The sequence below is a fragment of the Stylophora pistillata genome, chromosome 1 (assembly GCF_964205215.1).
Source record: "Stylophora pistillata chromosome 1, jaStyPist1.2, whole genome shotgun sequence".
Taxonomy (NCBI): domain Eukaryota; kingdom Metazoa; phylum Cnidaria; class Anthozoa; order Scleractinia; family Pocilloporidae; genus Stylophora; species Stylophora pistillata.
This window is the reverse complement of record NC_142519.1, coordinates 3,392,035-3,417,500: the sequence shown is the minus strand read 5'-3', so window position 1 is coordinate 3,417,500 and position 25,466 is coordinate 3,392,035. Positions and strand designations below refer to the sequence as shown.

The 25,466-nt window shown below is 38.6% G+C and overlaps 2 protein-coding genes across 3 annotated transcripts; both read right to left on the bottom strand.

Moving 5' to 3' along the window:
• Positions 1 to 2,414: 2,414 nt before the first annotated feature.
• On the bottom strand, positions 2,415 to 3,721 carry LOC148740854 (uncharacterized). The gene is made up of 3 exons (XM_088731456.1): positions 3,446 to 3,721; positions 3,244 to 3,332; positions 2,415 to 3,106 (listed from the first exon to the last, which is right to left on the bottom strand). Exons 1-3 carry the CDS (start codon positions 3,641 to 3,643, stop codon positions 2,677 to 2,679), a joined length of 717 nt encoding a protein of 238 aa, XP_088587582.1. The 5' UTR covers positions 3,644 to 3,721; the 3' UTR covers positions 2,415 to 2,676.
• Positions 3,722 to 5,150: 1,429 nt separating this feature from the next.
• Positions 5,151 to 16,323, bottom strand: LOC111319973 (matrilin-1). 2 transcript variants are annotated; one of them, XM_088731437.1, is made up of 9 exons: positions 16,167 to 16,323; positions 15,315 to 15,380; positions 14,609 to 15,042; positions 14,004 to 14,172; positions 8,958 to 9,128; positions 7,740 to 8,279; positions 5,730 to 5,759; positions 5,463 to 5,575; positions 5,151 to 5,359 (listed from the first exon to the last, which is right to left on the bottom strand). In XM_088731437.1, exons 1-9 carry the CDS (start codon positions 16,270 to 16,272, stop codon positions 5,336 to 5,338), a joined length of 1,653 nt encoding a protein of 550 aa, XP_088587563.1. In that variant the 5' UTR covers positions 16,273 to 16,323; the 3' UTR covers positions 5,151 to 5,335. The 2 variants fall into 2 exon arrangements, with proteins under 2 accessions (XP_088587563.1, XP_088587566.1); XM_088731440.1 differs by lacking the exon at positions 15,315 to 15,380 and having other exon boundaries at positions 16,167 to 16,308.
• Between the last annotated feature and the right edge of the window lie 9,143 nt (positions 16,324 to 25,466).

The following is a 25,466-nucleotide window of genomic DNA, read 5'->3' as shown; positions in this document are numbered from 1 at the left end:
AGAGGAAATGAGTTAAACTACATTGACCTTCTTAATTTTTGGATTCCTGGTCGATGGTTTAAAGTAAGCAAGGAGAACGGATCAAGAATCCACGGAAGATTGAGACGTGAAGCCGGTGCAGTTGTGAACAAATACACTGGGAAGAAAGTTAGTGGAAGTAAGAGAGAAGAGGCAAACAGGAAAGGGCTAACCCTTAACATTTATGAAACTGAGCTTGTGGTGCCTCATGAAATAGAAGAGAATCTGTCTGCTGCAGAGCAAGAAATAAAAGAATGGAAATTGAGGTACAAGGATCTTGAGAAGGAGAAGGAAAGCTTGGCAAGGGGAATGATGGAAGCAATAAGAAGAAAAGAAAATGAAATGGGAGAAACGGTCAAAACTACAGAGGAAAAGTTCAGAGATATTGAAGAAAAAAATAAAGAACTTTCTGAGTACATACAAAATTTAGAGAAAAAGACTGGTTTTCTTTGCCAAGGGAAAACTATAGACAGTTTGGGAAAAAGACAGCAATCGAGAAGACTGAAGGAGCTGAAAGAAAAATCAGAAATTGCCCTCTGGTTTCTTGAGTCACATGGACTCAAGCTGTCTTTTCTCAAGGTCCAGGAGGCAGCAACTAATGAATTTCACACCCTGGAATTTGACCAGTTGTCAGCTAATGAGACTGACCAGAACAACCTAGAAACTCTTCTATTTTTACTGGACAAATTCTGTGCAAGTGATGAACTTTACCATGAGTTGTCTCTTTTGTCTGAAGATTTACCAAGGACATATTTGATCAAACAAAGGAGGAATGAACTGAATAAACTCTGTCATATTGAAAGAACACCAGGTCAATACCCTGGTGCACAACTTTCATTTTCTGAAACTCTACAAGATCACATCAAACAATTTTTGGAGTCAAATTCAAACCACAAAGGTGATGAACCAATAAAGGTAAAGATCAGTTGTGATGGTGCGAAGATGTCGAGGTCAGCAAATTTTATGATAATGTCATTCTCACTCCTTCAAACAGGGGATTTAGTTATGTCATCAAAGGGCAACAGGACAATTGGTGTAGTCAATGGCCCTGAAAAATATGAAACAATTGAGACATCATTTTCAGAAATTATCAATGACATAAATTCTGTGAATAAAAATGGGAAGATCAAGGTTAATGACAAAGAAATAGCTGTTCAATTATTTCTCGGTGGAGACTACAAGTTCTTGCTGATGGCCATGGGGATGTCTGGGGCTACCTCAGACTATGCATGCCTTTGGTGTAAGGTGCACAAGCTTTTCAGGTGGGACATGTCCAAAGATCTGTCCCATTATAACGAAGAGCTCAAGAGAACACTCCAAGAAATTAAAGAGTTAAGTTCCTCTTCAAAGAAATTTTCATGTGTGAAAAGTCCATTGTTTACTATTGAGCTTGACCACATTATTCTTGATGAATTGCATTTAATGCTGAGAGTAACTGACAAACTGACTGAAAATTTAATCACAGAAGTAATGGAGAAGGATGCAAAGCAAGATTTTAACATGGCTCGGGGTAAGGAAAAGGGTGTAAACCTTGACATTCTCATTAAAACAATCAATGAACTCGGCATAACTTTTTCTCTCTGGGAGAAAAAAAATGCTGATGGGAAAGGCAGTGGAACATATGACTGGACTAGCCTTGTTGGGTCTGACAAGAAAAAGCTGACAAAACTTTTGCCAGCAAAACTCGAAGAACTAGATATCCTGTTCCCAGAAACAAAAGAAACAGTCATCAAACTCTGGAAAGATTTTTATACACTCTACAGTTTAATCAACTCTGATTCAAATGCTGGTGACTTTTACCTTGACATTTTCCAGAAATCTAAAGACTTTGTAAATTTGTTTTGTTCACTTGGTGGTGTTCGAATAGGATATGAAAAGAAGAGAGTGACTCCTTACATGCATGCATTAGTATATCATGTACCAATGTTCATCAAAAATCATAAAAACTTCAGACAGTTCACTGGTCAAGGCATTGAAAAAAATAATGATGATGCCAAGAAAATATACTTTCAAAAATCAAATAAGTGGGATGCGGCTCAGGATGTTCTGCTTCTGGAACACAGGCAGGAGGCACTAAAGCACTGCGAGAGAGAAAAAAGGCAGTACACCAAACGAAAAGCAGCTTACTGGGAGGATGGCATCATCGAGACACGAAAAAAAAGAAAGAGGGCATGTTTAAGAGAACTACAAAATGACCACAATGGAGCTGATGTACAAGGAAATAACTTAAGCGAAGATAAATACAACAAAATGACTGTTAAGCAGTTAAGACAGGAAATCAAATCTATAGGTATTAATGTGAAAGGGATTGCAAAGCTGAAAAAATGTCAATTGGTTGAGATTTTGAAGCAAAATCAGTAACTATGGCAAGCAAAGGAACAACAGATATGCAGACATGTATCACAAAATATATTTTTTAATTTGATTATTTGCAAAAATATCTTGTGAATAATTTTTAATGCTAATATGAATACTAAACTTTTGTTTGTTTATATGCTTACAACAAAATAATAACAATAATTTTGATATAGTGTATTTAATCATAAAGCATATAACTTTCTTTGATTTTCAATTGTTGCAATCACATATTCCACTAGAAATCTCTGCAAAATTATTTTGTAGATTTTCTTGTTTTATATTTATCTGTTCTAAGATAAATTAAATGTTTTTACAATCGCATGCTTTCCTGTTGACATATATCATAACTTTTTCAACTGGAAAATTTGGAGCAATTTTGACCTGACCACTGGATAAAACGTAACGTTTTTTTGAATTGTTAAGGACAGTTTTTAACTTAACAGGAAAGTCAACTGCTATTCCTTGTCCAAGTTGATTGAAATAATAGTACCAATATGGTGGAAGTTCAAATCGAGTAAAATCATTTTTTTCATAGAGTATACTAACTCCGTCTTCTGCTCTTTTACCTTTTCCTTTAAAAACGTATCTCACAATATCATGATCCATTCTAATTTCAGTGGAATAAAGAACTTTAACCGCATTCGATTTTAGGATTGAAAGAATGCCTTCCAGAAATGCAACTGATGCGCTCTGTAGTCTTTCCACGGTAACAGTGGGGTTGCTGTATGCCCTAGAAAGTTTTTAATGCAGAAAACAAAACATAAGATTGGAATCGAAAACGTGTTACGGTTAAGACGATCAAACCATCTTCTATAATGAAGCTCACATTTAAGCTTAAAATCACCATCGAAAACAAACTAAATATACCTGATAAGATGCTCATTCAAATGAGCCGAAGGCTCCCACGTGCTTGTCCACAATGGCCAGTCCTTCCATTTTACTAGGTATTCAAAGTCCTGAAATTGTCAGAGATTGATTAGAGCTGTTTATGAACTTACTTCGATTGTAGTATAAATTTCATCCGAAGTAAAATATAGCTGCAGGAACATAAAAGGGTCAATACACATACCTCGTTCTTCAATCTTCGCCGGCTGATAAGTCTCTCCACAAAATAAACTTTAGATCCGCTTTTAAATTTTCTCCTTCCTTTCAAATGAACTTCTAAATCCACTGTAGAAAGAACATTTAGTGCTTTATAATCAACTCGATTCCTCCGCGGAAATCTACTTCGCTCCATGTTTACATGAAATCTGACGCCATAGCGCATGAACAGTAGAACCTGAAGAAACTACTGACCTCGCGGACCGCGGGAGTAAAATGTCTCGGATTGCTGGTAATGGAGGGTCCAGATGTGCTTGCTGAGGTCGGTAGAGTCTCTGTGTTTAGCGTGGCGGAATGATGCGGTGTGGTTTCTGTATCTTGTTTTGAAGTCATTCTCTGTGAGTCCGATGTACGTTTCTGTCGTGTTGTTGTCTTTGCGTGTAACGGAGGCTTGGTAGATTACTGATGGTTGCAGGCAGTTTCCGTCGAGCGGGCATGTGTTCTTTTGTCGGCAGTTGCATGTCTCGTTGTTATCAATGGTAGTGGCGGTGGCGGCGGTGTCATCAGATTGTATAGATGCTGTTAGGATGCGTTTGTTATGGTTGTCGATTATCTGTTTCGTGTTGTTCATGCAGCTGTAACTGATTTTGATGGTGTTTCGGTTAAAGATTTTTCTGAGCTTGTGATCTTTGGGAAAGTGCTTGTCTACTAGGGCGAGGAATTTGTGTCCGATGTTGGTGCTGGTATTCTTGCTAAAAGGAGGGTTGTACCAGAGGATGTTATTGCGTTGTCGGTTTTTCCGTTTGCTTGTTTTGGCTGGTTCGTACTTTAGGGTGTAGTGGTATCCACTTTTGTCAAGTGCTTTCTGGTATGGGGGTGCGGCTTGGTCTAAGGATGCTTTGTCAGATGACAGGGAGGACACGAAACAGGCTTGTAGGGATGAACTTGTAGTTTACTTGTCTTTTTCCTCCCACAACATATACTTCGCTCTACTTCTATGTATTGAGCACTGTTCTACGAAAATCAAGTCACACTTTATATATATATATATATATATATATAAATATTACGAGAGGAAAAAAGGACGTAACTACATTTCCCGACAAGCCTGTTTCGTGAATCGCTTCTCTCTTCAGGGGTTTAATATATATATATATATTTCGCAGTTACTATAGTTTTATATCCTGGACAGAAGACATGTTAGTTGGCACGTTTATCAATTATCCTATGATTTCCAGAACATTATTGATTAGTCCTTTAGGAAAGTTCTAGTGGTTTCGACATGAGTACGTGACGTCTATATATAGAAACTCGAGTTGTTTACCGTAAATTCTGGAAAATTCTATGGTGTAATGTTACTAAAAGAGTCGTGTTGTAAATCTGTAGAATCTTCCAGCAAGATTGTAAGGAATTATATAAGAAGGTGCAGTAGGTTGTTGCGTTTAGACGAAAAAGACGAAAAAGAGGAAAAAGAAGAAAAAGAAGAGAAAAGGATAAAGGAAATAAAGGAGTTAGTGGAAACAATTCATTTTAAGGTTTATCACGAAACCATATCTTTTAACTTCTGTTCTATTTCTTTTGAGCATTTGTATCGATGGTGAAAAACCCATTTAGGACGCTTCAATAAAGATCTGTATTTGTATCTGGACCGCGTACATTGCACGATAAAGGCAACAGGTCTGTTCTAAACGAGTTCACCGTTCCGTAATACAATTAAAGCTATCAGTTCCATCTCATTTTTTTTTATCTTTTTATTCAGTTTAACTTAAGCAGTGTTATACAACTTTGATCCCCTTTTAAAAGCATTTTCCTGATACTTGACCCTCCATTTCTAAAGTTTGAACAAAGTTTTCAGACTCTCATTACAGTTAATTAAATGCGATTTTTGGCAGTGTCAAGATGTAATCTCCTTGCCTGTTCACTTCTTTTTCCCCGTCAAGCCCTGCAATGATTTGAAAAGGAAAAAAGAGTCGAGGAAATTTATTTTCGCATAAACCTGGGAATTCCAGCAGAATTTTTTTCCGAAACATAAGCTCTGTACTTACTGGACCAAAGCAAAGTTCGCAAGTCTTGCGACAGTCTACTCCTGCATGATCGGTTTTGCAGTATGTTGCACTTTTATGGGCTGCACATTCTTTTGCATTGTCCTTGCAAACTTCTGAAGACGAAGAGGAAAAAATGAATTCAGATGATTTGAAATAAAATATCAATGACTTCTTTTCTAGTTTCAAAGGGAGAAAAATTATTTAGCGCCCAGTGACATAAGTTACTATTTCCCTCAGAAAAGAGCATTTAAAGACACTGCACGTTACCTGGGGCCGGAGGCTTGGGTCTTGGAGGAACTGTGTAATCATGAGAGAAAAAGCAAAATATCAGCTTTCAGGAAAAAAGATGCTTGTTAATGTATTAGCAACATTTTAAACGTATTCTCTGACTCTTTACCATCTCATTTCTGACGCGCTTTTCAGGAATAATTGTGTCATAGTGTAAGAACATCCGAAAACTTTGAGGTCTTTCAGTTAATACTAATACATCTCATTCATTTTGTCACACAGAAAAGATCTGCGTCCCCAGGGCAATAGGACCCTATAATTTAAGACTGGACATTCTGAATCTCTACCACTAAACTACAGAGATCGGATACTTGTGCGTTGCTGATCAAGCGCGAGGTCAAGATTGCTGGATATTGACCGATTTTTTTATTATTTAATTTAATTTATTTTTTTGCATATTATTGACTGAGACGAAGTCGAGGTCCATAAAAATGCATAAAAAGAACGAAGCTAATATCCAACCATTCTTGCCCAACAAGCTTGGTCAATAACGGATCTATTATATGTCAAGAAGATTTCGCTTTATTAGGAATTAAGAATGACTTGTTTATTTCGAGAGCCATGTAAGAAAGCTGACTGTTTGTAGCTCAATAAACTCACGAGAGTCGTTTCTATTTTCTTTGTATTGACTAACTTTTGTCGCTTTTTTATGTTTCCACCGTCGGCATTGTTACGAACTTAGTAATAATTATAATAATAAACTAAAATTTATATTGCGCAAATTAACATGTGGATATGATCAAATGCGCATCACAACACTTTTCGAGGGATTTGGCCGGACTGCATCAGCAGTTTACAAACAATCGAAGGAAACTTATTTGGAGATGCCCCCCTTCCCCCAACTCCCAGTAAACAGGCCAGACCACATCACAGTAATCTCGTGAGTGGGATCTTTAACGTCCCCTGGCTAACCAAATTAACTAATTAATAGATGCAGGAGACGGGACCTACGGTTTATTGGTCCTTATCCGAGAAGACCTGAATGTCTATCCATGTCTTGAAAGGTAGCGCATTCTCCTCAGTTATTTTAAGACCTTGAGTGTTGGTCCGGCCGGGGCTCGAACCATCCACCTCGACCTCCCGCACAACAATCCAGCCTCTAATTAATTGAGCTAACCGGGAGGTTAGAACTTAGTACTAATTCAATTTGTTTTCATGCGCGGGATCAATGCGGGTAATCGCGCTCGGGCAAGATGGGCTCACCTTCCCCGCTCGGGTGGCTTACCAGAACGGTAGGTACCTGGTGAAATCCTTCATACATGCATCAATACAGACGAACATATGGGAATAAATGGTCATTTGCATTCATTAATATACATTAAGGATTACACCAAGTACTTACCACCAGAACACAGCGTTCGCCCATAGGCGCCGCCAGCGAATATAACATATCGCGGGCTCAAGTCCTACATATTTTCCATTTTATTTTACCATGGTAAAAATATTTATGTACGCACGACCGTGCATTTTTTAACTGTTCTTTGATCGAAGTAAACACAATAAACCCACGAAAGTCATTTATATCTTATTTGATTTGACTGCCTTTTGCTGCTTTTTACGACGCTACCTGATTTGACTATCTTTCGCTGCTTATTGCGACTCCATCGCCGACATTGTCCAAAACTTGCGAACTTTGTAAGTCCGCTTCGCGAATTTTTTTATTGCGCAAGATCAAAGCGGACAAGCTTGAACGGGCCATATGGGCTCATATATGGCCTTACCCTTATTACCGTGACAGCAAAATTTCGGAATTGAAGATTGCCCTGACCGCTGAGTTATTGTTGATTTTTGTTGTTTTATTTTTAACTCTTCTACTCAAGTTCCTCACTCGCCATACTTTTCGTTCCGAATCTTGCACTGCGTCCATTAACTTTCAACTAAAGTCAAAAGCAAGAAATTGGAAAGTTCTAAGTCGCCATTTTCAATATTTCTGTATCAAAATGGAGAACACCCTATTTACTTCCTATAAATAAGATTTGCAATACTTACCACAGCGATTCTGGTTAAGGTTGTTAGTTAGCTCCTGGAAATATGTCAGGGCTTCATCTTTCATCTTCACTTCCTCCATTGAATCGGTCATCAGCCTTAGTTTGCCCTTAGTTGCCCGAGCTCCTATTCCCACGGCTATCACATGGACACCTGAATTTCGCAAGGGCTGAGAGGCACCCATCAAGCCATTAGCGTCGTTGGATTGTTCACCATCAGTTAGTACCACTGCAATCTTATATGCGTCGTCTCTTCCCTCTTCAAACACCTCTTTTGTTTTTAACAAGGCCAAGTCGATCCTTGTTCGGCTACCGATGCTGTTCACACTTTGTACGATATCTTGAAATTCTTTGACGCCATAGTTACGACTAAATCGAGCCTTAACTCGAACTGTTTCAGCGAACAAAACCAGGGCTACTCGAGAATCATCTGGTCCTAGTTTTAGACCTTTCACCATATCCTTTACAAGGTCCTTTGCGCCTTTCAACGCTTGACCAATAGTATCTGAAGAGTCTAAAACAAACGCCAGATCCATTGGGCATCCTGTATTGAGTAAACAAAACCACTTAGTTAGGATATGAACTGGATTTCGCCAGGTAATTATTCCCAATTTTCTACATCTTTCGAAGTTTCTCTTTTGTGGTATCATATTCTCCAACGAGGTCCTTAAAAATTAAAAACGAGTTAAGTACAAGTCTCCAAATTTGTTTTTAATTTTTATGGTGCATCAATTTTATGGTGCATCGACTTGGCCTTGTTAAAAACAAAAGAGGTGTTTGAAGAGGGAAGAGACGACGCATATAAGATTGCAGTGGTACTAACTGATGGTGAACAATCCAACGACGCTAATGGCTTGATGGGTGCCTCTCAGCCCTTGCGAAATTCAGGTGTCCATGTGATAGCCGTGGGAATAGGAGCTCGGGCAACTAAGGGCAAACTAAGGCTGATGACCGATTCAATGGAGGAAGTGAAGATGAAAATTTTTATGTTACATCCTTTTGAGGGAAAGTATGAAAAGATTATTTTCTCCTCTACGATGAACTATCACGATGGGAACAAGATAAATCTGGGATTGATTTGAAGCACGTATGGACATCAGCACCAGCCCCACGCTGTGTCAAGAGATACACAAGATCAAAAGCCTTACTTTTTAGATTTAAAATTGACTGTTAGAACACAGAAGAACAAAATATTTTGTTATTGAACAAAGCTTTGACTTACGAGGGCACTCTTCTTCGTTGCACGCAAAAGTCTGCACAGCAGGCCCAATGCAAGCCTTTCCACAGTTGGAAGGTGGAGGATTGGTGCAGGTTCTCGTCCGAGTCAAGGTTCCTCCCCCACATGTTGCACTGCACTCAGACTCCGACCAGTCTGTGTAACGACCATCCACAACTGCAAATTGACCATGGTAAGGTACTAAGTATCATCCGATTATTGACCTCGTGGAAATTTACCAGAAAAGCATAACTGCTTTTTTCAATGACATGGAGATGGTTATGAAAAGACCTTTAAAAATGCTCATGTTGTGCATTTCTTAGAAAAAACGTGCGATCTTTCTAGAGGGTTCAAGCAGTCATAACACAGCTTTATAATCGGAAAATATGGAAGGACACAAAATCGAGTCTGCGCTTCCCAGGCACTAGTTGGTTGATGCTACTTGCCAAGCTAGGAAGACACACGCGGGGGCATTGCGAGCGACACAAATTCTAGTGGGTTCTTTGACCTGCAAATGAATTTTAAGAGGAAATGTGGCCAATTAAAAATCGAACGTTTTTAAAATATGGTGGCAATAGCCGAAAAATCGATTCGACTCATATTCTCAAGATAGGTAGGCCTTATGGTGAAACAAAGCACAACATTCTTTGTTTGGCTGAATATCGATTTATTTTCGAGAAAATCGATAATAACTGAATTTCGCGCAAATGCCGCTTTTGAAGCTCAAAATTTCAGACGAACCTCGGAGCCTCGCGCCACGAATGAAAAACACTGGGACCGATAAAAACTACCAAATCTTGAAAAACAACATCAATACATAATTTGACAGCATTTTGAGCAATTCTTGATCACTTATTGACACAACGTAATCGAATTTATCCGACCTTCTTCTAACAAGATTGAAAATAGGTCAAAAGTAACCCGTTATTTAACTATGTGCTAATAATCGACTGAAAATCTGGCTCTTGGAAGGCAAAGTGTGGTTCTTTTCGATCTCCAAAGCATTATTTTGTGAAATGATTCAGTGCGATTTAATCAAATCTTTAAGTTGGCTAAAATGAGCTGATTTGACGATGCCGTCAGTTATTCGAAAATGTACACATTATACATACATACATTCATACATACATACATACGTTAGTTGACCACTCCCCATTCACACGCAAAGTCGATTTTTTTTCGCATTTTACATCCAATCTACAGCGTAATTAATATAATATCATCTTACCGTCCATATTGCTGCACCACAAAAGGGGATTGCAGTCCTGAAATTGTTGCATCGCTCCCATAATAGCGATATAACTTGGCAGGATAGTCAACACATCCTAATAATGATTTTTTACAAAGCGTATTTCAGGGTTTCTCTCTTTCCATTTCGTTGAAAAGGAGGCTGTAATTACTTCACGTAAGAGATATTTTTTTAAATATAAGTCCTTAACTAAACCGCGAACAAATGTTGGCGAAATGTTGTTAGTTCAGAAACATGTTTCTCGTGTGCGGAATAACTCTAATTAATTCAAACTTGGGGTCCACAGAAATTGACAACTCCGCAAAAATACAACTTTGGACCTTGAAGCACGTGGCTACAGGAACTAAGGTCGAGTGTTACATAAAAGAAAAAGGAGCAAACAATTATTTAACTCCGATCCTTATTGAGTTCATATTTTTATTTTGTAAATTATTGTTTATGTTGATAAAGCTCATTTTAGGACAAAAAGAACGAAAGATAAACCTAGTTCGGTGATTAAAACCTCTGCTTGCTACAGTACTACTGTATTTTACTGTTGGTAAGTTTTCAACTTCCCTGCACTCTTACTAAATTTTCTTCTGTTGACGGTATCTAATATTCAAAATGAGTTACAGTCAAACCTACCAAATGAAATGCAGAGGGGTGTTTTAATCGTTAATCGCTGAAACCACACTTGGTGCTTACTTTGTGTAAGGAACCGGTCGAGATGACAGTTGCCTCGAGTAGAGGTAAGGATTTTAAATAATTTATAAGTATTTTTTAAGACGCTGAAAAATTGAATTATTTGTTTCCTCTTCCTTACTATTTTAATCTCTATTGATTGTTTGATTAATTGCAGAAATTACCTTGAAACTGGCATTTTCGTTTACTAATAAAACGAATTGCAGAGAAAAGATGTGAACTCTACAACAGCATTGCGTGTCGTTCTCCTCATAAGGATATCTGCTGCTCGTTCAAATCTATAGTAAGAGTATACTGTGACTTCGACAGACAATCCAGAAAACGGGAAACAGTAATTTGACCTCTTCTTGCCTGTTCAAGGCGGATTGAGAGCAATTCCGCTAGTTTTTCCGGGCCAAAAGACGAAATTGACCTAGTTCTTAGTCCAGCAACCATATTCTCTCCTCCTGCTGACATACATTCCATAACAATTTAACCCTCGCTTAGCTAGTGCAAAGCTTGGCGAACGAGAGGCTCTACTTCGAGGGGCAGAGTTCCTTCTGATATATCAAACCATGCTCAATAATATCGCAATATGATGCATTGATTGGCTTTGGACTTCTGTAAGAAGTAGTCATTCACTTCTTAAGTTTATTATCTTGGAAGGAAAGATTTAGGAGATAGGCACAACATGGGTTACTTTACTTTTTTTTTCTGGTTAAATCTAGATGTCAATCTTTTCCCGATGGGCGAGAACATTCTGGTCTGACCAGACAACAGGCTTCTGTTAAATTTTTCATTACGCATTAGCCACGCTCTATAATATTTCGACATATAATGCATCGATGGCTTTGGACCCGTCCATATTTGAGGGGGATAGATCACTACTTGGCTACCATCTTGGGCAAGAATACTAAATAACTAACTAGTTGAGTTAATTTTTCAAATAAAAGCCACTGTTTCCAAAATGCAAGTATTTGATGTAAGTATACCGACTCGCACTCGAGTCTGCTGTGTCAGCTGGTGCAATGATAACTCGAAGCGTTTCTTGAGTCCCGAGATACGCAGAAATGGTTTTATCTCCAGATGTGAGCTTTTTTTTGGACCGCTGCCGGGAAAAGGTGGGTGTGGATAATGTGAACGTGCTACCTGGGTCGTAGTCTTACTATCGGCACGAGTAACTTAACAAGGCACAGTAGCCTCTGGAGAAGAAGTAGTATAAATATAAAGCTGTTGAACGTTGGCTTTTACAAACATTTCAACGAAAGTTGTGGTTTTCCAGGTTTGACCCTTATAAAACTTCCTTTAAATATTCAAACACTACACTTTTCTTTGTCGCACATCTACAATGATGTATGGTGGGCTATGCCCTTGGAAGATCTTTCGCTCTTTTTTTTGTCCTAAAATGAGCTTTATCCCCCGAAGCATGAAACATTCAATTATGATACATGAAATTATGATCGGAGTTAGATAATTGTTTGCTCCTGTTTCGTATATCTAACACACTACCTTAGTTCCTGTAGCCACGTGCTTCATAGTCTAATGTTTTATTTTTGCGTTTTATTTCAGTAGACCTTATTTTGAATTCATTAACGTTATTCTGCACGCGAGAAACATGTTTCTGAACTAGCAGCAGTCCGCTTGCATTTGGTTCACGGTTCGGTTGTAGACTTACATTTAAACAAAGGTCTCTTACGCGAAGTATTTCAACGAAATGGGAATAGAGAAACCCCGAGATACGCTTTGTAAACAATCATTATCAGGATATGTTGACTATCCTGCCAAGTTCTATTGCTATTGAGGGAGCAATGCAATAATTTTAGGACTGCAATCCCTTTTGTGATACAGCAATATGGACGGTAAGATGATATCATGTTAAATAAGCTGTAGATTGGATGTAAAATGCGAAACAATTGAGTTTGTGTGTGGATGTGAACATTTTTGAATAACTGATAGTACCGTCAAATCAGTTCATTTTATCCAACTTTAAAATTTGATTAAATAGCACTGAATCATTTCCCCAAAAAATCCTTTGGAGATCGAAAAGAACCACACTTTGCCTTCTAAAAGCCAGATTTTCAGTCGATTATTTTGTATAGCACATAGTGAAATAATGGGTCACTTTTGACCTATTTTTAATCTTGTTAGAAGAAGGTCGGTTAAATCAAATTAGATTGTGTAAATAAACGATCAAGAATTGCTCTAATGGTTGTCAGCATATCTATTGATGTTGTTTTTCAAGACTTGGTAGTTTTTATCAGTCCAAGTGTTTTCAATTCGTGGCGTGACGCTCCGAGATTTGTCTGAAATTTTGAACTTCAAAAGCGGCATTTGGTCGAAATTCAGTTATTATCGATTTTCTCGAAAATAAATCGATATTCAGCCAAACGAAGTATGCAGTGCTTTGTTTCAGCATAACGTCTACCTAACTCGAGAATATGAGCCGAATCCATTTTTTGGTTGTTGCGCAGCCACCAAATGTTTGACCATTGGTAACATTCGCTCTTACGCGCGGAATAAACCTCGCTGATATAAATGAAATATTTGTCATCAAAATTGCGATTAAATTACTTTTGAAAAAGATGGATCCAATAAAGTTTGCTTCGATCCAAACTTATGGCTCCGTATCGCAGTTGGTAGAAGCCGCTGACTAGTATCTGGACTGGACGGTTTTGAATTCTGTCGAGGCTTGAATTTTTCTCAGGCTTCTTTTCTGCATTGCTTGACGGCATTTTTTTTTTAAGCTTGAATTTTATCCGCAATTTAAGTCACCATGAAATTTATTTAATTAAAATTGTGATTATTATACGAGGTTTGTCATCATTACCTTTATCCTCACCAGCTGAAATTTAAAAATTGTTTTTTGAATGACGAATTATTCCTTATTGAGTTACCATTTAAGAGAAAAAACAAAAGGAAAAGCAAAATCAGAAACAAAAAACACATCAACTTCAGAATTCCTCGCATATTATTCTGATTTTTTCTCTAAAAGCAGGCAACATAAGTCATAGGCAACATCAGGCAACATAAGTCATTGAGGGCGTGACTCAAGTATCACGAGCACTTTCACATATGTTAATTACGTAAGATGTAAAGGGCGGATAAAAAGTAGAATGACTGATACCGTTTGAACGTCCACTTACCACAGACTTTCTTCTTAAAATCAGTGAGTTTGCTGGAGAGCTCTTCGAAATTCGCATATTTGATTATTTCTCCCTCTTCTCCTGCCACCATTTTCAAGTTAGCATCAGTATCTCTCTGACTCTTTATTTCACTGCCAATACCAGCCACGATTACTTTTACCCCTTTTGTCTAGGAAAAGGAAAACTTATAATTATCGTCCCTCTGTTCTGAGGTCTTCCTGGTGCATAATGTCCTTGACCTATCTTTCAATTTTTAGCGCCCGGGTTTCCTAGTGCATATACTTCACCGAAAGTTATTCAAAACACGTGCCTATCTTAATATAGAGGGTATATCCGTGTAAGTTACCTTCATCGGAATGACGAAGTTAGAAATGGAGGAAATATGAGGTAAGTTTTCTAAAATGTAAGGTGTTCAAGAAGCTGATAGAGAATAAAGAAAGTGAACCTAGAAGAGTGTTTGAGTACTAGAGTAAGCCTACAGTTCATCTTAAAAAAAACATTGTCCATGCGACAAGTGAAGACAAAAAAGACACTGATATTTGCATATCTAACATTGGCTGAAAAATACCTTGTCAATAATAAATCGAATTTTTAATTATTTTTACCTCCAGTGTTTTCGTGGTGACAGTGAAGTTGACTTCGGGCTTGGTATCCTTGGGGTGTTTCCAATATTTTCCATCAGTGAGAATGATCATTACATTCCTGAAGTTGTCTCTGTCTCCTCCCTCGGGAGTAAACACTTCTTTCACTGCCAGTTCTTCGGCAAGGTCTGTGCGGGTTCCCTCTTTAGCCGGTTCAAAAGATATTGCCTCCCCTGCCTTCTCTTTCAACGCGACAGCATTGTGATATTTGTTGTCTGAAAATGTGAATATGAGGTTGGCATCCGATCCAAAAGTAATTATGGCCATGTGAGTGCCGTCTGGAGAAACTCGCAATTCTTCCACTATACTATTGAAGAAGTTTTTTAGCTTTCCTCGTTCGGTTTTGTCCATGCTTTTTGACACATCTATCAGGACAGCAACATCCAGGGAGCAAGGCTCTGATATGTAAAACGATAAAACGTAGATTAGCCCTCAAAGGAAAGTTTCACAATCTTTTGACCGAGCGGGAAGTGTTTTTTTAGTTTCAATTGCAACTCATACAAAGCCCACCGCTCATGATACTTAGCAGTCTTCCAGGCATTGAGATGCAACCCTCTGGCTAAGCAGTGGCAGGGTTAAAGGCTGAATGCTGATTATGCAAAAACAGCGAGTAAATAAAGAAAAGCTACATTGACTCTGAAATAATCCCATGCAAACAGTTGTGTCTTACCGCGACAATCATCGTCGTTGTAGTTGCCCATTTCAGGAGTCACGAATCCAGGGTGATATTCTCCACCTTTGTATAAGTTTGTAAAGTAAGTATTGTTCGCTTACTTGTTCAAGTAAATGAGGATATTGTTTTCGGAATTAAAAATATGGAAAATATAAAAACAAACAGAAACCGTAGTTCTACCTTTAAGCTGATGTTAGTTTAGCTTTTTGGAAATGGACTCACCTTTTCTTTTACTTCTATTTTCGTTTAACTTTATCAACAAGGACTAGTGTTTTCTAAATAAAATTAGTCTGCATGCTTTTTTTATGAAGGAAACCACGGAACTGGCAAAACAACCTAACTTAGCTACTGAATCGAAACTGGCCCAATCTAACAGGAAAACTTTAGTCGGGGATTACAGCCAAATGTATTGACCAATCAGCTTTAACGAGCAAGACTTATCCCGTTGGACTAAACACCGACTCCCCCTTTGACTCAGGATACTCAGCTCCTATCCTTTATGAAATCCCCTTTATTGGAGGTTCAAACTACATGATCAATAAGTCATCACGGACGACCTTCACAAAAAGTCGTGATTCCAAATTTAGAATGGTCAAAGAGGAAAGGTGTAATAACGTTAAAACTCACGTGTAATTTGAAAAAAAACTCTGATCTGTTAAACTACATGTTTTCCACGACGTATTTTAAGTTAAAAACAATTAAGTAAAGGAAGTTTTTGTTTTCTAATCAAATCGATAGAGTACCATAGGGGTAATTAGAAGTTCCTATTTCCCGCTGCTACCGAAAAATAGGAAAACTACGAAGCTTTGGGATTAAATTGCCCACAAACAGACATTAGTCCGCGTTTACCTTCCTCCTTGAATGGAGAAGTCATGGCCTCCAGAAAAAAACAAGTGAACAGCAAACCAAAGAGAGCTTTGGCCATTGTACAGTGCGCGCAGTTTCCCAGATTCATGCGTTAGATGCGATGAAGGTCACTACTGTTCTCTCCTCGTAAATTTGCCCCCTTATTTGTACCCATCAATTCGTGAGGGCCACCTGCCAATTTCTTAGAATGCTTTCACTCTAATTTGTTTTAATAGTTGATAATAATCTGCTTATTACAGCTTTATCATGCATCTTCATTTGTTAACCAAAGAAGCCATTAGGATCTGGTTAAACAAGAGATGTTATCAGAGGTATAATCCGATGGGAGATGAGCATATGGTTAAAAAAATGATTTTAAATAACATTAAGCGTGCCTGAGTGGCAAGAAAGCTTGTCCTTTTTTCTTTTCCTTTAAAGTCGTCCTCTATTTGAAAGATCATTAGAATCTTTTACTAATTTCACAAGCATACCACTAATTCCCCATTCTTCTTTGTTTTTGTTTTAGTTTCTTTTTTTCATCATCGCTTCGTACATTTTCTGCATTTTAAGCAGTTCAGATATTGTATTATCTAATTTGAGTTTTTTTCTATGTTAAGCAACTATCAATATCATAGCGGGTTGTTTCTGACCTCCTCATAAATATATTACCTTGTTATGCCCGGTTGCTAACCAGGAGATATTTTAATATTTTAGATCGTATTTCCCTCATTGTGATCTGATAAAATGATAACAGAAAGATTTGGACATGAATTCAAATGGAAGTAAAACATCCAAGTGCAACGCTTTGTTTTTAATTTTCCAAACAAATTTTATATCTCTGGAAAGTACTTTTCACAACCCAATTTTCCCTGCAAATCTGTGCGTTTTTTATTTTTTAACAGTTTTAGATATCGTATCAGGCAATTTCAGCAGTTTTCTCGATATGCAAACTATGTTTTCTATAACAGTTGTAAATATCACATTATGCATTTTCTGCTTTTTAAAGAGCTGATACTAGTCTACTCATAAAAGTGTTGCCTTGATTCAATTGCTAACCGAGCAAGTATGAGAGACTTTTCATTACTTCAGAGGACATTTTCTTAATTGTGATCTGTTAAGAGTTGAAAGATACACAAGTAAAAGAGCATGGTTTCGTTTAAGTTCTTTTTATCCCTCATGCGACAATTTTTTTTTCAAGGTAGATAATGGTTTACTCATAATTATTTCTCGCGCTTCATCAGTTGTTAACTGAGCAAACAAAAGGAACCGCAATTGAGTAGGGTAGCTTTGTCGGAGATTTTCGATTGATAAAATGATTAAAGGGCATGGAAATACACCCCCTCAAGAGCCGATACTGTTGGTAATTAATTTTTCCCCTTCGTAGAAATCCTCCTTGTTTTTATATTAAAAGATATCTGTCCTCGACACGAAGTTTCCTTTAGTTTCAGACTTTTCAGCAAACGAGAATCAGCCACTCGTCCAGCCAGCCAGCTTTTTGTTATGATGTTACCTCTTTAATTTCTTTTAACAATTGCCTACGTCCAGTATGTGAGCTTGGTAAATTGGCTTACTGATATCCTAGGTAAATCAAGCCATTGTTATACGGCTAATATTTTCCTTAAAATAATTGAAAACAAGCAAATGAACTATTCTCTCCCATCGCGACCTGTTCCGCCTTCCGTTGTTTTCTTTAATTAGGTAGCACCAAAATCCTTTCTGGTTGTGCCTAAAGATTTCGTCGAAAAAATCGTTAAAGAAGGGGTTGTTTTACAATTACTCTCCTAGGAAGTATTACCTCTCCGTGTGCTAAATCCATTTTTTTTTCTTGCATCCAAGCCCATCGAACTGTTTTTACTACTTGTATGACATTTAGCAGCTCGCGTTCCGTTTATAGGTAAGTTCTGTTTGTTTTAAATCTAATGCAAAGGTAGTTGTGAGGTTTATACAAGACATAAAAAATGAAACGGATTATGATTGACTCTTTTTATCTGCTTCCTTGTTTGTTTGCTTTGCTCTTTTCTCTCTAAATAAGTCTTTCTCTTTTTAAGATCATAGTCCACTTTCCTTCTGTCCTTGGAGCATTCTTGGTCGGCTGTCAAAATGTTTTCATGTAATGATGGCTTTTAATCAAATACACCTTTTTTCTCTTAAATATTTTATAGCGCCTTAGTTGCTATCAAAGTAAGAAGGATGGACATATTTCATTAAATCAACATTACGTGATGAGAGATTAGCAGTCAAATGTTTTTGCTATTTCCGCCTAGCCCGCAAGCGAGCGCACTCTTTCACTCAGACCAACTCAAAAGAAAAAGAAAAATGCTGGCACTTCTTAAGGTAAAGGTTACTTTTGAAAGGCCAACTTTTCACGAGAATAGCTTTTCTTCTTCAGGGCCAGTGCTGTTATTAAAATGCAATTTATCTCTATAAGAAATTTATTCGTTTTTGGTAAATAAGACATTCAGCAAGCGCCGGTTTCGAGGATTATTCTTTTCAACTGTCAACCATTCAAGGAAGATAACTTAAATGGCTTCCAAGGAAACTTTGAAACTGTGTGTATAAGTATCTGTCACGATCTGACATCTTTTGACTGGAGAGCAAAAAAAAACAACAAAACAAAACAAAAATCGCATGCACGCTTTTTAGTGAACCATGGCATGGCAAACACACACTGACGAGTTAAATTAATCTTTGCTCAAAAAACATTCAGAGGATCTTACGGAAAGTATTGTTTATTTCCAACGACAATTAATCTTGGAAGGTTTGCCACTGAAAGTCAAATCGTAAGTCAAATCGTAATTGAAAGCAAATGTGTGTTTTGGAGTAGTAAGTCTGTATGTTTGATTTCTGCAACGGCGTGTGTAAATCTGCTCTTTCTTCCACCGAAAACTGAAGTCAAATGAGATTCTTTTTCTAGCTAAACGTATGCAGATTTGATGCGACTTTCAGTCATCGAATTCTTGCGGTTTCTGTTGTGAAATGTCCAAATCGAAGAGAGTAACGTAATTGTTAACTGCAAATGCCTCTCGTTTTAAATTTCTGATTACTTTTTGAGCAGGATTATTAAGTTACAAATTTTCTTTTAGGCCGCGTTTTAATCGTTTAGAAAACAAATTCAGTACAACAAAAGTTACTTCAAAATCAATTTTTGCAGAAGAACCGAAGTGACCGAAGTCTTTTCTTAAAAGTGCTGCCCAGTCCGTAAAACAAGTTATATTTATGAAAAATTACAACGAAGCTAAAGATGTTCTGCAAAGCGACTCAGCCGAAACGGATACCGCCCACTCAGAGCCGGCCGGAAGGGAGAATACTACCCGCTCTTGGAACCAATTAGATCGCAGGATTTGTGGAAGACCGCCCGCTAACGAACTGAAAAAAAAAAATGTTTTACTTCACTGCACCCTAACTCGCCTTATTAGAATGTGTAGAATCCAAAGCGAAGAGTTCACTTGTATTGTATATCAACTTGCATGTGTATCAGTAACTTTTAAGCTGAATTAGGATATCTGAAAAGCATGGCGAACATGGTGAACATTGCACTTTACAATTGGTATTAATCTCAGGAGATTCAGTTAAAAATATACCCATAAATCGGTCGTGTGCCTTCTTGTTTTCTTCTCTATGTTTCACTTTGATAACTGTATGGTAATGAGGTAAGAGTCAGCTGCACGTCTTTACGTGATCACTTATAGCTTGACCATGTCACGAGAAAACTTGCAGTTTTAACGCTCTTCGATTAACGCCTACCCTGGCGTCTGTCACGTGATGGTACGGCGCTATCAAGCTGCGTTATTCAGTTAATAGAACAAACTGATCATATTGATAAGTTTTCGATGCATCATGTGATTCTTTTGATATTACCGCGACTTCCTTTAAGTGCTCAAATTTTGCTATATGAGTCCTCATCACTATCTCGTCGCTTCGCTATGCAGTTGCCATGCAAAAAGCAGTTTTAACTTTCAGTTTTAACGCCCTTCGATTAACGCCTACCCTGGCGTCTGTCACGTGATGGTACGGCGCTATCAAGGTGCGTTATTCAATTAATAGAACAGACTGATCATATCGATAAGTTTTCGATGCATCATGTGATTCTTTTGATATTACCGCGACTTCCTTTCAGTGCTCAAATTTTGCTATATGAGTCCTCATCACTATCTCGTCGCTTCGCTATGCAGTTGCCATGCAAAAAGCAGTTTCGTTGTTAGTTTTCGTGTTTAACGGTAGATGCGAGACCAGCAAATACTCCATCTAAGTGTTTAAATTTGTAACAAAGGAAAAAAAAGATTTTTTGTCGTTTTTATCCACTATAGTTACTAATTTAGAGCTGTAACCTGACAATTATGACTTTTTTCAAAAATGCCTTAAATCAAGAGTCTTTGAGGAATAAGTATAAAGTGCTAGCGTACAAGAAAGAGCCGCATGTGCAGCGAAGTGTCTCTGGAAATCTCACAGTCTTTTAAAAAGAGTCAATGCCAAGCTGGAAAATATTTCCATCAGGACGCTAAAGATGGTTGGACGGAAAAGGTGAAGATTAACACAATCTAGTCTTAGAGGATCGCTTTAATACTGACCTTGAAAAGTAAAGGAAAAAAATACTGAGCTAAAGCGTTGGAGAGGAATTTTTTTAATTTTTATAATTTGCTGATTATTGCTTTAGTTATAACATAAGTGAAAAGATCATCATCATTCAGTAACTTTCTTACTCATTGAATCATGAAATCGGAATGTTGCTAAGCTAACAAGTCGATAGATGTTTGAAACTCAGGTTTGTACAATGTGTTCGAAAATTTTCGAAAATGGTGCTTTGAGACAACATTGGAATAAATGTGACTGTGGCTATCTGTTTGGTCGCTTCAGAAAATGGACCAATCTTTAAAATTTGAGTAAGATTGAATGAATCGGGTTTCCGCGCGGACGATACTCCAAATGCAGAGTTAACTCTGCCAAAATTTTTCTAAAGATACAGCTAATGAATTGACTAAGGCGACCAGAAGGAGTGAGGTTTCAGAAGGGGGATGTGATCGTATTCAAACAAAGAGCGTATCTCATCTCAATTTACTAAAATGTCCTTTGTTAAGTTCGGTAATAGATGCCAACCTATTTGTAATCTTGCAGTAAATGGTTTGAACCCGGGGGTAACATGTGAAGGTGTAGTCTGATCGTCCGGGTGAGTGTAGTCCTGAGAAGGACTGTTGTCGGTGGCAGTGACTGACGTTTCGACAACCTGTGCGGAAGTCATCATCAGAGTCAAGTGAGTGATTGTTGTCAGTAGAATGTTCTTATTCCAGTTCGTGTGAAATGATCGGTTGGTTTTGCCGTGATGTTATTGGCTGTAAGACTCAAGTGACGTAAGTCGTTCGTGATTGGTCTGTTTCGGTCTGTCGGTAAAGCTAGGTTGTTCTTTTTCGGTCGTTTGTGATGTTTATGTCGTGAATGAGTCGTTTGTATGGGGCGGGTAGTTTTTGACATCTGTTTAGGGGAGTCTGTTCTAAGTTAGTAAACCAGCTTTCCAGAGTCAGTCGTTGAAAATAGTCAGTGCTGTAGGTTAGGCATTGCGCAGAGTCCTAGTCAATGTTGTGGTTGGTAAGTCGATGGTGTTCAGCAATGTGATTGCTGACATCACCTTTCCTCGTCGCCCGTCTGTGTTCAGTCAGTCTTGTTGTGAGGTTTCTGCCAGTCTCACCGATGTAGGAGGCTTGGCAGTCGGAACAATTGATCTTATAAATCGTTCCCTGTCTGTTCCTCGGTTCGTCTTTGTCTTTAACGTTGGTTAGTAACTGACGTAGTGTGGTGATGGGTTTGTGGGCGACGCGGATATTGAAGGGTAGTAAGATGCACGAGATGTTTTCAGACATACCTTTTATGTACGGTATGGTTGCTGTAGTCGTAGGGGTTGCGGTGTCGTTTGTTTCGGTAGTGGTAGTGGGTCGGTGAGTGTTTCGTCGGATGAAGTCGTTGTTGTAGTTGTTCTTCGTAAAAACACGGTGAAGGTATTTGTTCTCGTCGGATAAGCTGTCTGTCGAGTCACATACTAGTTGTGCGCGTCGTGTTAGAGTTCTGATAGTTGTGGCTTTGTGTGATGTAGGGTTGTAGGATGACTCGTCTAGTAATCTGTCGGTGTGTGTCGGTTTCCTGTAAACTGTCGTTCGTAATGAGTTGTCGTTGTGGCTTACCAGGCAGTCTAGAAAAAGACTGCCTGGTAAGTGTTTCATCCGACGAAACACTCACCGACCCACTACCACTACCGAAACAAACGACACCGCAACCCCTACGACTACAGCAACCATACCGTACATAAAAGGTATGTCTGAAAACATCTCGTGCATCTTACTACCCTTCAATATCCGCGTCGCCCACAAACCCATCACCACACTACGTCAGTTACTAACCAACGTTAAAGACAAAGACGAACCGAGGAACAGACAGGGAACGATTTATAAGATCAATTGTTCCGACTGCCAAGCCTCCTACATCGGTGAGACTGGCAGAAACCTCACAACAAGACTGACTGAACACAGACGGGCGACGAGGAAAGGTGATGTCAGCAATCACATTGCTGAACACCATCGACTTACCAACCACAACATTGACTGGGACTCTGCGCAATGCCTAACCTACAGCACTGACTATTTTCAACGACTGACTCTGGAAAGCTGGTTTACTAACTTAGAACAGACTCCCCTAAACAGATGTCAACAACTACCCGCCCCATACAAACGACCCATTCACGACATAAACATCACAAACGACCGAAAAAGAACAACCTAGCTTTACCGACAGACCGAAACAGACCAATCACTAACGACTTACGTCACTTGAGTCTTACAGCCAATAACATCACGGCAAAACCAACCGATCATTTCACACGAACTGGAATAAGAACATTCCACTGACAACAATCACTCACTTGACTCTGATGATGACTTCCGCACAGGTTGTCGAAACGTCAGTCACTGCCACCGACAACAGTCCTTCTCAGGACTACACTCACCCGGACGATCAGACTACACCTTCACTATTTGTAATCTTAGCAGGGTCCAGGTGGGTAATCGATTTGTAAGTAACCAGTTCTACAGCACATGATTTCGCTGATATAACGACTTTGACTGGTAAATTTCTCGAGAGAATATATTTCGCCAGGCCAGTTTTGTAGGCTCCTCCTGCTAATTTTCGAGGGCTTCAGTCTCAGTATGTTCTACTACTTGCAGGTGATATACAGTTAGTAGCATAGCAAGTTGCAGTGTTACGGTTAAAATGTTGCTTCAATTGCATGGAGCTTTCAGATTGATAATTTCATGACAGAAGAGTGACAAAATCAAGAATTACTTGCGCCATGCAGGTCAGTTTCGGTTTTTGTGGTGAGACCTTCAGGAAGCTCTGAAAGTCCGCCAATCTGCAGTTTAATGCATGCAGCTTGATAATACGGGAATTTACTAATTTCAGGGTCAGAATGAACGCTAAGAATGGTCGAACTCGTACCAGGTCGCTCAAAAGGCATGTTATTTCGCGCGGCCCCAATTTTGTTGCTGTTGTTGTTGTTGTTGTTGTTGTTGTTGTACGAAGTGCAGACCGAAAAAAGAAAGTTGTGTGCATAGTCTTGTGGCTGGCGTGGTAAGCTAATCAAATTTGCATTAATTGGCCGTGGTATTAGTCAGCATTTAAGAAACCAGTTACCGAAGCGCAGGGTTGGAGAATCTTATCATTCCAGAAAATTTATTTTTCATTTTTCGACGTTCGGGTTGCGCTGAGGGACTGTATGTGCGAGGCCTAAAAGTGCTTAAATTCAAGAAGACGCGCATGTCGCACTCGAGAGGTTTAGTTATCGGAGCGCCTCATATGCAAATACAAACCTCACGCACAGTTTTAATTTCAGGCCATTTATCAGCCATGAGTAAAATTTGCTGATTTCAGATCTCAGCTGTCAGTTAAATACGCGTCATTTCTCAGCAGGTTGTTAGATTTTTAGACAGTTATCAGTTTTTCGTCGAGTCTCATGCAGGAAATGAACATCCAAAAGCCTTATGGGCCAGTCAGCAGACTTACCAAAGCTCCCCGGTAACAGAAATGGTAGGATAGTGAACTTGAGGACATAACAACAACTTGGAAATGGCTAGCTTTCAGCCATCTCCGAGTTAAAAATGATCCTAGGTATGATTTCTTTAATTTAAGTTGTTTTGCTTGCAATTCGGTAACCAAAATACACTGGTAAAAGAGTTGAATTGTCAAAAAACGATCATAATTCTTTATTATCAATTTTGGCAAAGGTTTTATGGAATTAATGGTTCACACCTTTAGATAGCATTGCAATCATCTTAGTGTGACTTACTAGGGGTGGTGCCGGCTAATCCTGGAGGGTTTGGAGGGGTGGGGGGGGGGGGATTTGAACTTTTATCCATAAAACACATTCGAGGCTTAAAAGTATTTCAAGACAGGTGAATTTTAAACTATCCATATTGAGCAATAACTGGCATAGCGAGACGAGAGCGCGGGGTGCGAGACGAGAAAGGAGAAAATGAGGTTATTTTTGTATTCTCCTCGTCTCGCACTTCGGACATGATCTCTCCCGCTTCGCGCTCGGCGAATTAAGGCCCTGTTATGCGGGTTAGTGTGTCCTTATATATTGAAAATATGGATAAATTGTTTTACCTAATATTTTTTCATGCATCCAGCAGAACTGGATTTTGTTTAGCTACGGGAATAACAACCAGCTTTTTTCTAGTTGACGTAAAGGTTAGGACTACACTAAAACACATGTAGATCCAATTCACTAGAAGTGGTGTACTCCCAAGAGGCCAAAACCATAAGCCACGCCCGTTTCCATCGCGCAGATGGTGTGAAATAACAGCAACTGTAAACAAGTATGAAGGTGATCGAAGCAAGTAACTGTTCTTTGCAAACCGCACTTTGAAGTATTGGCACGACAATGAAGGAAACTGTTGTAATATGACGAACTTGTTTGTCGTTAAGTTGAGGGGAATCCTGTTTAATGTTACTTTTAACACGAGAAAAGTAGAAAAATCTTTTTCTCGTAAAATAATAATAATAACAATAAATTTTTCAAAAGGCTTCGCGTAAACTATATTTATTGTTGGCTAGTTTGGACAAAACTTTCAGGATCCCATATGCGTGTAATAACAACAGAATCTATGAATTGCCATTCATTGCAATTTCTTGAATCGATGATGTTGGTCAGAGTGGATTGGTAGGATACTGGACCTGATCTGTTTCAAGTACTTTCAACAAGACGCCTACATTGCAAACTGCTAGGGGATCGCAATTTTCTGCAAATTTAAAGAAGAATTCGTA